The 16,580-nt window shown below is 61.1% G+C and overlaps 1 protein-coding gene across 1 annotated transcript; it reads right to left on the bottom strand.

Annotated features, from left to right (window-relative positions):
* Positions 1-6: 6 nt before the first annotated feature.
* Positions 7-15,816, bottom strand: CHLRE_16g665100v5 (uncharacterized protein). The gene is made up of 34 exons (XM_043071053.1): positions 15,578-15,816; positions 15,265-15,516; positions 14,693-14,741; positions 14,470-14,524; positions 14,116-14,194; positions 13,937-13,978; positions 13,716-13,798; positions 13,364-13,494; positions 13,076-13,173; positions 12,868-12,923; positions 12,703-12,724; positions 12,528-12,566; positions 12,082-12,429; positions 11,673-11,956; positions 11,359-11,590; positions 11,120-11,172; positions 10,538-10,894; positions 10,073-10,161; positions 7,757-9,916; positions 7,269-7,518; positions 6,912-7,102; positions 6,143-6,231; positions 5,648-5,739; positions 5,367-5,467; positions 5,140-5,212; positions 4,965-5,025; positions 4,515-4,769; positions 4,112-4,351; positions 3,892-3,974; positions 3,659-3,764; positions 3,497-3,507; positions 2,924-3,236; positions 2,537-2,764; positions 7-2,327 (listed from the first exon to the last, which is right to left on the bottom strand). The coding sequence occupies exons 1-34, from the start codon at positions 15,662-15,664 to the stop codon at positions 984-986; spliced, it is 7,953 nt and encodes a 2,650-aa protein (XP_042915694.1). The 5' UTR covers positions 15,665-15,816; the 3' UTR covers positions 7-983.
* Between the last annotated feature and the right edge of the window lie 764 nt (positions 15,817-16,580).

A 16,580-nucleotide genomic window follows, 5' to 3' on the forward strand; every position in this document is an offset into this window, starting at 1 on the left:
CCGCAGCAACAAGTACTATTACACGGGGGCTTGCACGTGCATGGCAAAGGATTTGGGTGTCCACTTGCCAGTAACTCAGTAAGCGTCTGAGGGCACAGCTCCTGGTCGGCCCGTCACCTGCCGCATGCCAACCGCCCTCCACACGCCTGCTGCCAGTGCAGTGCTTGCTTGCGCAGTCTGCATGCATTCATTGTATTTGTGCGCTTCTATAACATGTCACGCGCAAGTGCGCGCACTCCCCAAGCACTGGATGGGCAGCAATATGCGATGCATATGACAAGAGAGATGGTTCCCTGCTGACCCTTGCTTGGTCGGACTGTCCCTTCTTATTATGTCGCATTCATATGACAATCACTCGACGCCCACGATTTAACTCCTTAACCCCGGGTGGCCCCGGTCTGCCCATGCGCCCATTACAAGGTGCTCCAAATGCAAATCGAGTGCTACGAAGTTCTGCAGCAGCTTCAGACACTGCACGCAAAATGACGCTCACACGGATGAATGGCATGGTCCGGTATACTACGGTATAGACTTCTTGGGTTATGTGCGACCCTGTACACAGCATTCCCACCCCAACACGCATGCTTGACACTACGAGCAGTTCATGACCCTCCCATGAGCCCTGCGATGGACACGCACACAGCACATACCCAAGTCCCGTGTGCATGCATGTGATTGCCACCACCGTCAGCCAATGCCCTGAGTGTCCACCCCTCCACGTTTTTGTTGGCATGATTCCACGATGGCCGTGCGTCCAGTCTGTTGTGCACCACGCCGCTCTCCACACCATGGCACAGGCTCGCCGCCCGCGCGGTACAGTACACACGGGCGCAGCCTTGCCCAGGCGTCGCCTGACGCAACCAGACATGCGGCTGCACGACCTGTGACGAATAACCATGCACCTTACGAGCCGTTGCAAACAATGTGGGAATGCGTGTCATACCGGGCGCTGCGTTGAGTCGAGTCCACACGGCATCACTTCATCAGGGCTGCGGTTCAGCTGTCTCCGCAGCCGTTGTCGACATGGGGCGTTGCCCTGTGGGTTCGGTGCTGCCCGCCAGGCCTCCCTTGACCCCGGCCGCCGGCGTCACCGCAGGAACCGCGGGTGCCTGTACCACTGCGCCGGGCGTTGCTACCGCGACGTCACCACCTGGCTGCTGTTGCTGCTGCTTCCCCAGGGAGCCCAGGAAGCCCATCAGACTTCGTTTGCTAGTAACCGTGGAGGCCCGGCTCAGCTCCGCCTGCTGCCGCGCCCGCTCCTCCAGCTCCTCTGCCTCCCTGCCCATCACCGCCGCTTGCAGCAGCGCCTCAGTGAAGGAGTGCATGGTGACCGCCGTCTCATCCGCCAGTTCCCGGCGCACGTCACTAAGCCGCCGGCCGTTCACAACCATGCTGCCCATGCGCGCCGCCCCACCGTCGCCATTGGCGCCGCCACCAGTGGCACCGGAGCCGTTGGTGGCGTTTGAGGGGTGCCTGGCCTGGTGAGGCCTGGGCACGTCGGGCCGAGGTCGTGACGGCGGCTGGGCTCCTGACCGGCCACTGCCAAGTTTGGCAAAGGAGGGCGCGGCGAGCAGCGCCTTCATGGAGTTGGAGCTGACTGGCGCCATTGAGTGGGAAGTCACCAGACCTGCAGGCGAGCGAGGTGGCAGCGCCGCCGTCGCGGCGCCGGGAGCGGCGATGGCGGCTGCGGCCGCCGCCGCTGCCACGCCGGCGCCACCGGCGAAGGGACTGGCGCGGCTGAGGCTGTCCAGGAGCGCATCCTGCGACTCGCCGACCTGCCCTGACTCCGGGCCGGTGTGGCCGGGCCCCGATGGTGCGTTGACACCTTCGCCGCTCCCAGGTGGCTTTGCAGATCCCTCGCGCCCCGAGTCCCCACGCGACAGTGACAGTGGCGCTGCACGCCCGCTGCTCCCTGCCCGCACCCAGCTACCCTGCCGGCTCTGCACACGGCTGCCGCCGCCACCCGTGGGCAGCTGGCGGCGCGAGGCGCTGCCGGTAGCCGCGGCAGCACCTCCAGCCGCAGCGCCTGACAACGCGGCACCTGCTGTGGCTGCGGCATTTGAGCGCATCTCTTCCAGGCCCTGCAGCTGCCGTGAGAACTGCGCATCACCCAGCTGGTCCCGGTAAGTGTAGCGCAGCAGGAAGCCCTTGATGGCCGCACGCACGTTGTCGGCGGCGTGGTAGTGAGCCGCCGTGAAGCGAGTCGCAGCGGAGCCGCGCGGCAGCCGCCGCGCCAGCGCGGGGCGCACGGCTTCCTCCGCCGCGTCCGGCAGCTCCGTGCCGCACACGTTGCCGGCCAGCGCGTGCATCACCTCCACAAACGATAACTGGACATAGAGGAGATTGGACGCCGAAAGCGAGTAATTGCGAGGTCGGGCGGACGAGCAATGTGCTGCCGCTGGATTGGGCATGGGCTGCAGCATGGGAATCCGCGCAGGCGGTTCGCCCCTCACACAATTGCATATCAATAGGCACATCACTGACACGCCCGCGCACAGCACCTAGCCCTGTTCCGCCTTGCACCGACAACGCGCACCTTGTTGCCTACATACAGCGGTATATCCAGCGCCAGCATCGCCCGCGCCGTCTTCATGCGGCAGTCGGGCTGGCCGTGTGTGCCCAGCGGCGGCGGGAGCGCCATCATCAGCACCGACAGCTGACTGGCGTGCGCCAGCCCCGTAGCGTGGCCGTCCAGGTCTGACCAGGCCGCCACGAAGGCGTCCAGGTCGGGCTTGGCAACCGGCAGCGTCTGGTCGGTGTCAGCCTGGGGAGGTGGCGGGGGGGCGGGAGTTTAGGCACAAACCCAAATGCCAAAGAATATCGAGCCTACAACATATCCTATCTCCACAGCCCCACGAATCAAGGGCGTGAGGTGCAGTCAGCACCAGGAAGCACGCTGCGCGCCCGCCCACCCAGCACCCACCTGGACCAGGTTCTCCAGCAGCACCGCAATCACGAGCTGCAGCAGGATGAAGGTGCATAGCACCACAAAAGTAGGGAAGTAGAAGGCGGCTGCGAAGGGGCTGAGCGCGCACTGGTTGTCGAATGCGTCCTCGGGCAGGCCGTTGAGCACGGGATCCGAGGGGTTCAGGTAGGTGCCGGGCGGAATGAGGATGGTGCTGTTGGTGCTTGCGGGGTCGGTGGCGTTGATGCCGCCCGGCGCGGTGACCAGCACGCAGTCCGAGGTGACCATGCAGTCCTGCATGACCTGGTCCCACGACTCGCCTGTCAGCATCCTGAAACAGGGAGGGGAGGGGAGGGGAGGGAGGAGGGAGGGAGGGGCTGGTGAGGAGTGTTCCGTAGCCAGGGGTAGGGTGCGTGTCGATGGCGATTGATCGAGCCAGGATTGACTGGGAGAGTCAGCACGCGGGACGAAGATGGACTGGGAACAAGCAGCAGGCGTAAAGTTGTGATAGTACGGGATGGGCCACATGACGCGCCGTCGGGCTTAATGTGGACTACATATGCGGATGGGGCCCTGGGTTAGGATGCTCACCTGAACAGCAGCTGTGACCAGGAGGGGATTGTGGAGCAGGGATAGAAAGCAGAAGCAGGGGCACAGGATAAGGTTAGAGGTGAAGCCAATGGCGCAAGCACGTGTGCATACCAGATGAATAGGGCCCCACCATGCAGTAGTTTGCATCTGTGTGGTACCTACCAACATGGCGTTTGCAAAGCGGTCGAAGTTGGCGTGACTGTTCAATGCCTGGCCGTACTTGATGCCCGCGAACAGGTTTACGCCGATGATGGCATAGATGAAGAAGCTACGCGCAGGTAGAGAGCAGGCAGACAGCACACACTTCAGGGTTCGGGAAGGAGGGGCTACTGACATCCACGTTGGCACGATACGCGCCTACGGGGCCTGCAATACGGTGCTAAGCCGTCACTCACAATAGCAGCATGACGCCGCCCACGTTCGCCAGAGCTGGCAGCGAAGTAATGAGTGTGTACAGCAGCTTCTGCATGCCCTTGGCCTGTGGAGCAGCGTTGGAACGGAATGCCTCAGTTAACCGGGGCAGGCCGCGGTCGAAGCCAATGACTTCCTACCGAAGCAGTTAGAGCTTTTGATGGCAGGGGGGCGCTACTTGAAAGGCCCTTGACCTGCACTTACCGTGCGCACAAGGCGAAGCACACGGACCACCCGCAGCACCCGGAGCACCGGCATAAAGCTAAGGTTCTTGGTGTTGCTGAAGTCCAGAATCACCGAGGCAACCGAGATAATAACCACGAAGAAGTCAAACGCGTTCCAGCTGTCGCGCAGGTAATTCCATGGCCCGAACGCCACAATCTTCAGCAGCGCCTCGAGGCCAAAGATAACCGTGAATATGAGGTTGGTGTACGACATGACGTCCTGCGCAACGTGCAAGTTAAACGTGCGGGATAATTGGAGACGTGTTGTGGGCCGGTGCAGAGCCAGCCCGAAGCCTAGAACCACAGGCCTGGCCGCTCACTCAACACCCTGCCACGCCAGCCCAAAACGGTTGCAAACGCCGCCCCTCCCCGCCGCTCCGCACCTGCCACTGCAGCGACATGTCGGCGTGGACCATTGCCATAAACAGAACGTTGACCACAATTACGGCCATGATAAAACCCTCAAACACGGAGTGAGTCACGACGCGGTGCACAGCCGCGCGCAGCTTCTGCCGCGGCGGCGGGGGCTGGTGCTGCATGTGCACGCCCGCCAGGACCTTCTGCATGGACACCCACGCCTGCTGCTGCTGCGTCAGCATCACGCCGGCGCGGTTGGTCTCCTCCTGGATCTCGGCGAACTGCGAGCGGGAGGATTGAAGAGTTATGATGCGGGCAGCTCAGGCCAGGGCCGGCTTGGTGGTATATTTGGTTTGGCTGAATTGGGAAGCGCGGGACTACCTTAAGTTGCCCCTACATGCCAACGCCAAGCCAAAGGGGACCTAAGTGCGCTCCTCATCACAACCAGCAAGGCAGTAGCTCGCCCCCACACCCACCTTGTCAAGCGTGACACCAATGAAGAGGTTCAGCACGAAGAACGAGCACACAACGATGAATCTGCGAGCAATGCACGGCATGCGTCAGATCCACTGCCCACATGCGCATCCCTAGTGGTATCCAGGTTGTGGCTCCTCTGCTACGGTACGGGCTCGCCCTACCAACCGGACTTACATTATGAAGAGGACGCAATAGATGGGCTGGTTGTTCCAGATTGGCTGCTCACCAATTTCTGTAGAGTCAACCGCTGCAGTATGGCGGGGGATAACAGGTGGAACTTTAGTTCCTCTTGCCGACGACCTACGACCTCACCCATTCAACTCCGCCAGCCTCCTCTAGCTTTCAGTGCTTCAGGGTTTCGGCTCGGGCCAGTGACGTCCTTCTCCGAGAGGGATACCTACCGGTGAATGTGATGTCCAGCCACAGGGACATGGTGGCCACCTGGAACAGCGTCAGAATACCCACTGCCACGTTGTCAAAGTTAGCGATCGGGTTCACCCAGCTGCACAAAGCAGAATGGCGAAGAGCAGGCAGTTAGTGGGAAGGGACTTAGTCTGCCGGAATGAAAGCTACAAACAATAATATGCGCGGCTCTGCCGGAATGAAAGCTACAAACAATAATATGCGCGGCTGCGGCGCCGACCTAGAGTCGCTCTGACAATGCGTGGCCGCTCCCGCGTACCTGGTGGTGATGATGTACGGCGGCATGGACGTGATGCCGCGGCCGTTGTAGTAGGAGGACGAGTTGATGGTCTGCGCGCCCACCTCACACCACTGCGACAGCAGCCCCGGGGGTGGGGAGCAGCAAGGCATGGGGGTTTTCAGGGGCCAGGCACATTCAAATTCATGGACCCCTGGTCCTATGAGCTGGTGGCACCGCTGGAGCGTGCGCTGCTTGCGGAACTCAACAGCGCGCGCATGTACCACAACCACTGCCCCATCGATCACATGCCCGTGTCATTCACAGACATTGACCCCACTGAGGCCGGAGCTATTGTGCAGCCCAGTGCGTAAAGACCAAAGACACTAGCGGAGCCGCGCTAGTCCGCTCGTGTAACAAACGGAGGTTCAAGGGACGAATCTCAAGCGCAAGCCTGTCTGCCAGTCTATGGGACAAGGGACAAACGTTAAGCATTATAGTGCCCTCCACGGGTGCGACAGAGCAGACGGCTCTCACCTCGCGCGTCAGGGTCTCGCCAGGCGGCAGCAGGTAGTCTGGATCCAGGCGGTCACCAGACTCGGGATTCACACAATTGAACAGCTTGCCTGTGGCCACAGGGGTTTGAATCGGCCGGGAGTCATTGGGGCTGGTTGAGGGCGATGCTAACCAAGCCCCCAGCGCGCTGGGCTGCGCTGCAAGTTGCCGGGGTATACACGGACGATTGATGGCCGTTGGCATGAACGGCTTCGGGTGCAAGCACGCACACACAGAATCAGCCTCGTCCTTTCAGGAGTTCAGTTATACAACATACACGGAAGTTTGGCTCCCGTCGCATTCTGTGAGGGTGGCTGTCGGCTTTCGCCAGAGTTGCACTGTAAAGCCGCGGACCCCCAAAGTTGTGTTATGAAGTATAGCATAGTCGACGGCAACCTAACTTGACGTCAAAGTAAGCTGTCTGCGCGAGCTTGTAGAGCATGGTCACCGCGACATATCGGTCGCAACATGCTACACGGGCAGCTATTTCGAAGATCGGCCCCGCGACTGTGCCGGACCGTGTCAAGCAGGGCGGAACGCACCCCCCGGACGCCAAGTGACATAGCAGCTACATACGTGCTGTACAAAGAGCCGCACGTGCAGCCACGCACAGCCGGGCGGGCTAGTTTGTACAGACACGCATGCTCGTCTTATAGCCCCTGCCGTTTGACCCCATTTCCAGACCGCCTTCATACCCGTGTGCCTCAAGCGCCACACTCACGCATGTACCCGTAGTACCAACAATGCGTACCTTTGAGCAGGTTGACAAACAGGATGGCAAAGATGATGTAAAACAGCGCGCACACCAGAAGGGTGCTGCCCATGGCCGGCAGTACCGCAAAGAGCGTGTTCACCACCAGCTTCAGGCCCTCGAAGCGATTAACGGCGCGTAGCGGCCGGAGCGCGCGCAGGGAACGTAGCACACGTAGCACCTTGAGCTTACTGTGCGGTGGAGGGCACGGTGCGCCGCGGACGCGCAGGAGTGACAGAGTGGAGCTAGCATCATTGCATTGCTAATTGTACCCGACATTTGCGGAGCTCAGCTGGCACTACCCCGTCAATAATGACGGTTGCGCGTCACAGCGCGCAAGCTCGATGGACCCCCCACCTGCTGCCCTCGGGCCCGATGATTGCCGCCAGGATAATCAGCGCGTAGCCCGCAAGCACGATGATGAAGTCGAGCACGTTCCAGCCGTTGCGAATGTAGGCGTGCTTGCCGGTGAAGGCGAAGCCAAACGTGATGATTTTGAGTGCCGCCTCCAACGTGAAGGCCGCGATGAAAAAGTAGTCGAGCACCCGCAGCACGGAGGCCAATGTGGATTCAGGATCCAGGTCAGGCGCGTCTAGCACCAGAGCCACTGCGGCATGGGAGTGGATCAGGGATGGGCAGAAAGCAGCAGCACATAGTCTCCGAGACTGACGACAGGCGGAAGAATGGGATTGGCAGTGCAGGCCAGCCGTGTGGGCATCCTACCCGTCGGCCTCACGTCTCCCTGTTGCCACCTCGCTTGCTGCAATGGGTTCGACCCCCGTCCTCCCCGTGGCTCGCGAGAGCACCTGCTATGCCTTTCATTTCATGTCGGCCCTTCAACTCACCGCATGAGAAGACGATGACAAAGAGCATGGCTGTGTCGAACCACCGGTTGAACACCAAGTTCGCCACGCCACGCCGGAAGCGCGACTCGGGGCCCCAGATGAAGAGAGCGCGGCCCTGCAGCCGCTCCTCCCACACCGCCTGCGAGAGGTTGACCAGTGCGCCCGACGGCTGGCTTGCCACTGCAAGAGCTTTGGGGCCGGCCTTGCCGCCATGTGCGGAGTCCCCTCCGGCCTTCCCTTGCCAGTCATCATCATCATCCCGCTCCTTCTCCACAAAATCTGCTTCATCCTCCTCGCCGTCCATGCCCTCGCCTCTGGAAGTACTGACGCTGATGTCGTTGCGCACTCTCTGGCTCTCCGAGGTCACCGTGCGCAGGCGGTCGATCCACTCCCCGGCCGTCTTTGTGGGGGAGTGCATGGGCGCTGGCTGTTGCTGTTGCTGGTCCTGGTAATCCTGGTGGTGGTGGTGCTGCTGCCCCTGCAGCGGTGTGGCGGCTGCTACAGCTGGCTGCGGGTGCAAGGTGGTGTTGGTGGGGCCGCCCTCGTGCAGTGGCAGCCGCGACTGCAGGACCACGCTGTCCTCGCGACACTGGGACCGCGCCGAACGCAGCGGTGGGGGAGAGGGCAGGAGCGGCGCGCCAGAGCGGTCCGCACTGTTGCGCCGTGGCGACAACGCAGCCGCCGTGCCAGCAGCGGCGGCACCGGAGCTGGTATCGGCAGCCGAGGGTGAGCAAGGCTGTCGCCGACCTCCTGGCAGCTGTGCCACGTGCGTGGCCTGCGCTGTACTGAACGGAGTGCCCGGCTGGGCGGGCGGCATGCCGATTTCGTTCCTCGCTTCAGAGGGCGTGGATGGCTCAGTGAGTTGGCCCACGCCCGCTCCAGACAATGATCCGGGGAGCCGGGCTGAGGCCGGAGAGGCGAATGGCAACTCCTGGCCCGCCAGCTTAAGCGGCGCTGTGGCCACCTGTGAAATCGCCAGGAGAGCAGACACGCCCGCGCCAGCGCTTTTCGCCCGCTGCTGGCCGCGCACGCTCGCGTTCTCCATGAGCGGCGCGGCCTGCCGTAGCGAGTCCACAGCTGCTGGGTCAGTGGCGGCGGCAGGGTCGGTGCCATTCAGAGACACCGCGCGCGCCTCCGCCACGGGCCCGGCCATCTGCTGCCGCCCTGCATGGAGCGGCGGCAGTGACCCTGCATGTGGGGATGCGGCGCCGGCCCGTACGGCTGAGCTCCTGGTGCCGGAGGCTGCCTCCGTTGGAAGGGCCCCAGGGCTGTGAGGCGTGGAAGGGCCGACGGTATCACTCACAGATGGGCGCACCTCCGCGGCAGATGTGAACTGGGTGCGGGCAGCTGCCAGCAACGGGTCACTAGCCGCGCCCGGACCTGAGCCGGCCAGGCTAGGGCGAGGCTGGATGGGCGGGAGTGCGGACGGACGCGAGGGTGTGGGGGGCAAGCCCTTTAGGCCCGCGGAGCCACTGCGCACTGGCGGCAACACAGTAGCATTGCGTATTGCAGGCAGCTGTGCGCGCATTCCCGCCGGAAGGTCCAGAGGCGGCAGCGGACCAGAGGCCGGGGCGTGGTGAAGGCGGGTTGAGGTCCGCATGTCCTCCTCGCCCTGGCCCTGGCGTGCTGCGGGTACGCCCTCCGCACCCGGCGCGCCATCGGCCCCTGCGCCCTGCAACTGCAGCTGCCGCCCGCCCCCGCTGCCATACTCATCTGCATCCGCCGGCCCCTCCTCGCCCTCCCCCTCCTCCAGGCTGCTGCTGCGGTGGTGCGCCAGCGGGTTGTCGTACAGGGTCGCAGCCTGGCCGTTGAGCAGGATTGCCCGGAACGCAGCCGCCGTCTCTTGCTCCTCATCACCGTTTGCATGGGTGGCGGAGCTGCCGTTTGCGTGGCCGAAGGCATGGCCCTTGGTTGCTGGACCCGCAGCGCCCGCAACGCCGCTGTCCAGTGGTTGCAGAGCAGCAGCCAGCAGCTGTAGGCCGTCGTGAGCCTTGCCGCTGCTGCCGCCATCTGCGGTACCGCTAGCACCAGCACCCTGCGTTCCCCTCCGGCTGGCGCTGCTCTTGTTCGCCTTGCGGGCTTCCGTCCTCTCGTCTTCCTTTCGCAGCTCGTCAGTGAATTGCAGGTTATCCAGCAAGATGGCGATGAACAAGTTGAACACTGCGAGGGGAGAGTCCGAAACAGGGGCGGGGTGTGATGACGCGAGGCCGGCATAAACCAAGGCGTGCAGTTGGTGCAGTCAACCAGTGCTTGCCGCTACCCCATCAACGGTACCACCCGCACACGATGCGCAGTGCTCACAGTTACCCTGCCCACCTAGGTAGTTGCCGATGAGGATGACGCACACGAAATAGAGCGAGGCCCAGGGTGATAACGTGCGCATGGAGTTTACCATCACGTCGTTCCTGCACGCCGACAGTACCACACACAAGCAGCCAGTGCCACGTGTGTGTGAATGGCATAAGCGAGCGCTGCGGTGTAGAGCGCATAGGTTTGAGTGCGCGGCGGCGCATGCATGCAAGGGCGCTGTGATGTTGAACATGGCTCTTGTTATGGGCGTGTGCCCATACCCGAGGAGCACGGTTATGCGCAAGTAACAAATGGGATACTGGTTGCAAGTACACTTACGGTAGCAAGTGGACTCAGAAACCGCTGGATTAAGGACAAGCCACGGAGCACGCGTACTCCGACCCATTCCGCGCAATTTGTCCCAGCAACGACTGCGCAAGGGATGCATGGCTACCCTGACACACATGCCCTCAGCCTGACCCCAGAACTCACCAGTTCTCGCCTGTCAAGACCTGAAACACGGAGAAGAGCGCCCAGAAGATGTTGTCGAAGTTGGCTCTGGGCACTTCCGACTTGCCCACGTTCGCCAGATACTCGCACCCGCCCGCCGCCGCCACGTCCGGCGATGTGGCGTTGGCGTCGGCCGCTGCAGCCGCCTGGTCGTTAGCGCAGAAGCGCTCGCAGTACGCGAGGTCGTTGTAAAACGAGCCGGTCGCGTTCACCCAGCTCCCGTAATCGGCGGACGTGCAGGGGAGGTAGCAGTGGAAGTGGTCGGGGCACTGGCCCCACACGTTCCATCCCAGGGGGCAGGTTGGCGCGGCGCCCTCCACGTAGTCGCAAAACATGAACCTGCGCGGGCAGAACAGGACAAGAAAGCCAGTGAGAGAAGAGGGTTACGTGCAGCTGCGCTTGACAGCAAGCAACATACCGTAGGTCTGTAGCAACGTGCAAAGGAGCGGAAACTACAACCAAAGATAAGAGCACGCGGCGCGCATCAGGGCAAGCAGTGACGCAGCTAGTGCACTGTGGCGCTGTGACGACATCACGGCGCCCGCCGCAGCGCTCCATACTCACTGGTAGCCGAACAGCTGCATTCCAACCAGTGCCGCGATGAACAGGAAGAGCACCTGCCAGACAAACGCGCGTATGGGTGTGCGGGTGGCTTGAGTGCTTGGGATATGCGTGGCTGACATGGGCTCCTTGGAGCCGCAACCCAAGCGCCGTGCGGCCAAAGGAAGCGCATACGAACACGCTTGCATTGGCGCGCATGCATCTCGTGAACCTAACACACGCACACGCTCGCACGCACGCACCATGAGCAGCACCAGCATGAATGACGCCTTGACACTGTTAAACATGCCGCGGATGATGATGTTGAGGTCGCGCCAGCTCCGCGCCAGTCGGAAAATGCGCAGCAGGCGGAAGGCCCGCAGCACGGACAGCGGCCCCAGGCCCGACACGGAGGGGATGATGTCCAGGACCATCTCCGTCACCGAGATCACCACCACCAGGCAGTCGAAGATGTTCATGCCGTCGCGGAAGTACCTGCGGCCATGAAGGTGGGTCCGCATGAGAGGCAACCTTGGATGGTACACGAAAGCCGGTGCCCCCACATGCGCTCGCTCACCTGGCCAAGCCGAACCCGGTCATCTTTAGGATCATCTCCAGCAGGAAGTAGATGGTGAACACGTAGTTTATGTAGTTGGTGGCTTCCGCTACTGACTCCGGCATCTCAAACCAGTTGATGCACATAAGCACTGTGTTAAGGATGATTACCACAGCGGTCAGGATCTCCAGCCAGCGGCTGACGGACATGCGCCACGCCGCGCGCCGCATGGGCCCCAGTCCCGGAGGCGGCGGCGCGCCAGGTGCCATTTCCTCCTCATCTGGGTCAGCCTCGTGGCGCTTGTGCTGCGGTACAAGCAGGGGGCGACACTGTGTTTCAAGCGCGCGCAAGCTAAAACTGAATAAACACGCTGTATCCGCATCAGTATGCGTTCCATGCAACCGTGACGCCCGCATCTGCCAGCACTCACCCGAGCCTGCAGCAGCAGCATGGCGTTGAGCTTCTCCTCGCTCTCCGCGCTTGCCTGCGGCTGCCCCTGCGACTGTCCCTGTGGCTGCAGCATAAGAGCTCCCGTCACACTCCCCAGTGCCCCTGGCCCCACAGCGATGCTGGGCCCAGACTGCGACTGCGCCTCTCCCTCATCGCCGCTGAGCCAGCGCCTCTCGTTTTGCTCCGCCTCTTTGGCGTGCTGCTCCTCCTTGAAATTGTCAGTGGAGAAGTTGATGCTGAGCACCGCCAGCGCCAGATTGATCATAAAGAAAGAGCCGAAGATGACTAGTGCCAGGTAGAAGGGCCACACCCAGAAGCTCACAGCGTCCTGCAGCGGAGCCACAAAGCCCAGAGCAGGAAGGTGTTGGGCACGCTCGCCTAACTAGCATGAAATATGACGACTGCACTACCCACATCCCACCCTACCTGAGTCATGTACATTGTGTCTGTCCAACCGGAGAGCGTCTGGTGTTTGGAAAGTGACGTTAAGGAGGGGTGCATCACGAGTTAGGCTGGCTGAGTGGCGGGTAGCGGGCCCAGACATGCTGGCCGTTCAGGCACATTCCAGCAGGTTTATACGATAGAACAGAAACCAACTCACAATGTGTTGGAAGATGGTGAGCCTGCAGGCCATGAAGGCCAGGAGAAGTGGGCAGGCGGGGGGGTAAAGATGTTGCATCCAACCATGCGTTGTACCTTTCCCCAAAATGCCGAACAGGAGACACGAGGATGCACCTCCGTTCCTGACCAGAAACCCGAGACTTACCAGGACCAAAGGATGTGGTCATAACTCGTCATGCCGTAGTTAGGGTTACGGTACATCTGCAAGAGCACAACACAGGAAGGAGCCTGCTTGGGGGAGGGTGCACCCGGGCTCCCGCCCCACCACGCAAAAGCATGAACGGCATCAACGGACGGCTTGCCAGCGCGTGTGACGATCAAGGCACCACAGCGCTGCTTGCTAATATACTGACCATGCAAAACATGTTCGTGTCGCACACACGGCCCCCGCCATTGCCGCTTGGTCCGAGGACTGCCGTCACCGCCCCGTCAATGTAGTACCACGTCGTCTCTGCGCAGCAACATACGTGAGTGTCGCACATCAAGCAGCCGAAGCGAACCTTCACTTTCGCAAGGTCAGATATCAACGCAGCAACGTATTCTTAACAGCAGAGCCGCGGTTGTTTATGGGCAATCGGGTACCGATGCTACCATGTGGCCCGCGCCAGCCGGGGACAGGCACAGTCCCCCTTCCCACTCACCCGCTGACAGCGGCCCACTGCAGGTAGAGTCCGCCTCCTGGTCCGGCACTACATAGCTGGTATTGGCGATCAGCAGCAGCCCATCCGGCTGCGTCACGTTGTAGGCGCCGCTGAAGTCCGGGTTGCCGCACCTGCAGGCGGGCAGGTGAGCCGACAGCAGGCAGGACAGCGGAGGCTTTAAGGTATAAGAACCCTGGCCGTATCGCGAGCCCGGCTCGCCGTTGCGCGAATTCAAGGATGCCACCCATGTTTCATGCACTAAAACTGTAAATCCAGTACGCCGGTCAGGGCTCAGCGAAAGCGGCCCCGGCATCCATCCCCGTCCCAGCAGCACCCGTGCCGCGCTCCCCACCTGTTGCGCAGCACGCCCGCGAAGAGCTGCACCGCAATAATGCCGAACATGAAGAAGCAGAAGGCGCACAGCACGAACACGTCCTGCGTGTGTGCATGAGTTGGTGTGAGCGCACATCTTGGCACTGGTTCATGAGGGAGGGCAGTGTAGAGGGCCGCTAAGGGTCTACCCTACAGCAGTGTAGACGCGCCACATTTTTCACATCCGAGCTAGCTACCCACCATGAGCATAGGCAGAGAGCTCAGCATCGTGGTCACGAGCACCTGGGAAATGGAAACAGGCGGTACTACGCGTAACGGCAACGTATGCTTGCAGATGTGGCAATTCCAGTCCGCCAAACAGCGGACGTAAGGTAACACGTCCCGACCAGCAAAACATGCCTGCCCCCGGAAACACTTGCCTTCATGCCACGCACGCGGTTCACCGTACGCAATGGCCGCAAAGCACGGACGGTCCGAATGCCCGTCAGGTTGGTTGGACTGTGGACCGGTTAGCGAGCATGCAGGAGCAATGTGTAAGGTAAAGGGGCTGCAGCAGCGCTCGGTGCACCCAGATTCCCGGCTTGCCTTGCCCAGCTTACATGCCTGTATTCTGTGCAGTGTCTCTCCCTTCTCTACGCCCCAGGCCCCGCCTTTTTCATGGCCACCTGCCACTCAACAACCTGGCTCCCGCTATTAGGGCGCTATGTGTGGCGCATGCGTGTCGCAAAGTCACACGAGTGGCGCCCAGGACACCGACCAGCGGAGTTACTCACACGGCCAGGTTGACAAAGCCAGACACCACCACCAGGAAGTCCAGCACGTTCCAACCTGCAGTATGTGTGACAGCAGGGGAGGGCGCGTCACGAAATGGGGGAAGCTGCAGCCACGGCGCACCGGAGGATGCCCGATGGCCCGGCATCGCCCAAAGTAGTCCAGCCCAGCCTGGCTTCCTGTGGATTGCCAGTTCCCCAGTGCTCATGGCACCTCCAGACTTACCGTCGCGCAGATATGTTTTCTTTTCCATCACCAGCCCCATAGCGATGATCTGCGCGAGCAAGGTCACCCAAACCATCATCGTCAGCCCTTGCCCCTAAGCTCAGCTGGGCCCACTCGCTTTCCTCGGACACATGCGCGCGACGCGGCTGTATGTTGCAGTGTGCCGGATGGTTCTACTGCACCAACTATGCCTTTACACTGTACCCCTCACATGCAAACTGTCATGATGCCCGTGGGCAATCCCAATGGTTGGCCAATGCGTGGTATGTCCTGATAGGACAGCGTCATCCAGACCGGCGCGGCAGTTGACCCGTCCTTGCCACAGTGTCTGGAGGCCCCTTTGCAGACGGCAGTTCCCGTCTGGGCCGTCCATGCCCCCAGCATGCCGCCTGATTCCCTGTCGTTTTCGCTTGTTCCCATGCGCGTGCATGCACACAAGGCCATGAACGTGCGCCGTGGATGGCCGGTGGCATGTGCCAGAGCATGTTCACCGGCACGCCTCCCTCCCCAACACTCAACTCTCTACTTTCTCAAAACCACGCAGCTTGCCCCGTACCCCTTTCCCCACTGACCTTCAGCAGCGCCTCCACTGTGAAGATTGATATGTAGACATAGTCGATTTGGAAAAGGATTTGCCCAAAGGGCGTGCCATCAAAACCCGACCGCTGGCTGGCCATACTGAGTGTTACGCAATTGGAAAGGATTGCGAGCAATACCAGCCATTGGAACAGCTTTGAGAAGACAATAGCGGCGCTCCAGCGACGGACAACGTTTGTTCGTGAAAGAAATTGCAAGCTTCGCTCGCATAGTGGCTGTAGGTATACCTGTAGTAGAGACAATCATTAATACATAATATGCATCCTGGTGCAGTTGCTTGGACTATACCTCGCCCACGAGTGCGCTTCGTAGCGACGACTCTTCAAAGTCATAGTTCTGTGCCACCGGCACAACCCGTGCCGGGTGCTCAGTCATTTCTTATGGTGCCGCGGAACGAAGTCCCGCGCCTCTACGCAGGCTAGTCCATTCTTTCCAGTCTCAGCGCCCAGCCTGTTGCGTGGGCTGGCGATACTTTAAGCAAGAAATATCACTTGTCAACTAGATAGTACAAAATGCTAGACAATTCCTAGGAAGAAGGTGTGTGCTCGCATTCTAAATGAGCCACAGAGCCATGGAGGGTGGTGCAGGCTTACATAAGCAGTTTGCACCAGTTATGGGTGAAGCACCTATTATGAGTCGGTCGAGCTTGTCTGGCGCGATGGGGCCAATGCCAGTCGTGCGCCTGGCCGCCTGCGCTGCCCCCCCCCCCCCCCCCCAAAACACGTGCACTCCGATTCTAATCCGCTCGCCAGATGCAAGTTGTCCGGCCCCCCTCCATCAGCGCCACGGCTCACCCCTGAGCTATGCCCTTGCATAATTACTAACATGATATGCATGCAGATTTGGGGCCCAGCCTAGTTCGGGCCAGGTTGGGCATACGGTACTGCAGCTGCCCAGCAGGATTCAGCCGTTCCACAGTTGAACAGCAAGCCGAACGTCCGAAACCCCTGCAACTGCTAACCTTAATGATTTGGCCTATCAGACCCAACACGTACAGGGTCCGCCCTTGCAGTTGCCGCATGGTTCTGGCACCAGGTACACGATGCACTGCCTGATTGCTAACGCCCACATCCTCTCACTGCCTGCGCGCTACTAGCTTGCTCCTCTGCTCGGTAGACTTGCCAATGTAAACGTGCTTGTTAATACACAACCGTAGACGTCAATACGCTCTCAAGTCCTACCCACGATCACCAACCTTCACAGCCCATCTTAGCTAGCATTCGTCCTCGATAGCTCCTGTGGCCACTGCTGCGCACGCGCACTCCAGTGTCCGATGCAAGCCCTTAGCTCT

Source organism: Chlamydomonas reinhardtii, chromosome 16, assembly GCF_000002595.2.
Source record: "Chlamydomonas reinhardtii strain CC-503 cw92 mt+ chromosome 16, whole genome shotgun sequence".
Lineage (NCBI taxonomy): Eukaryota > Viridiplantae > Chlorophyta > Chlorophyceae > Chlamydomonadales > Chlamydomonadaceae > Chlamydomonas > Chlamydomonas reinhardtii.

What these genes read in the sequence shown, in the direction of transcription:
- CHLRE_16g665100v5 (XM_043071053.1), bottom strand. Translation starts at nt 15,664, where the DNA reads ATGACTGAGCACCCGGCACGGGTTGTGCCGGTGGCACAGAACTATGAC. An exon ending in GAAGCGCACTCGTGGGCGAG is followed by an intron (nt 15,517 to 15,577) that starts GTATAGTCCAAG and finishes TCTCTACTACAG; the next exon opens with GTATACCTACAGCCACTATG. An exon ending in GCTCTCTGCCTATGCTCATG is followed by an intron (nt 13,799 to 13,936) that starts GTGGGTAGCTAG and finishes GCACACACGCAG; the next exon opens with GACGTGTTCGTGCTGTGCGC.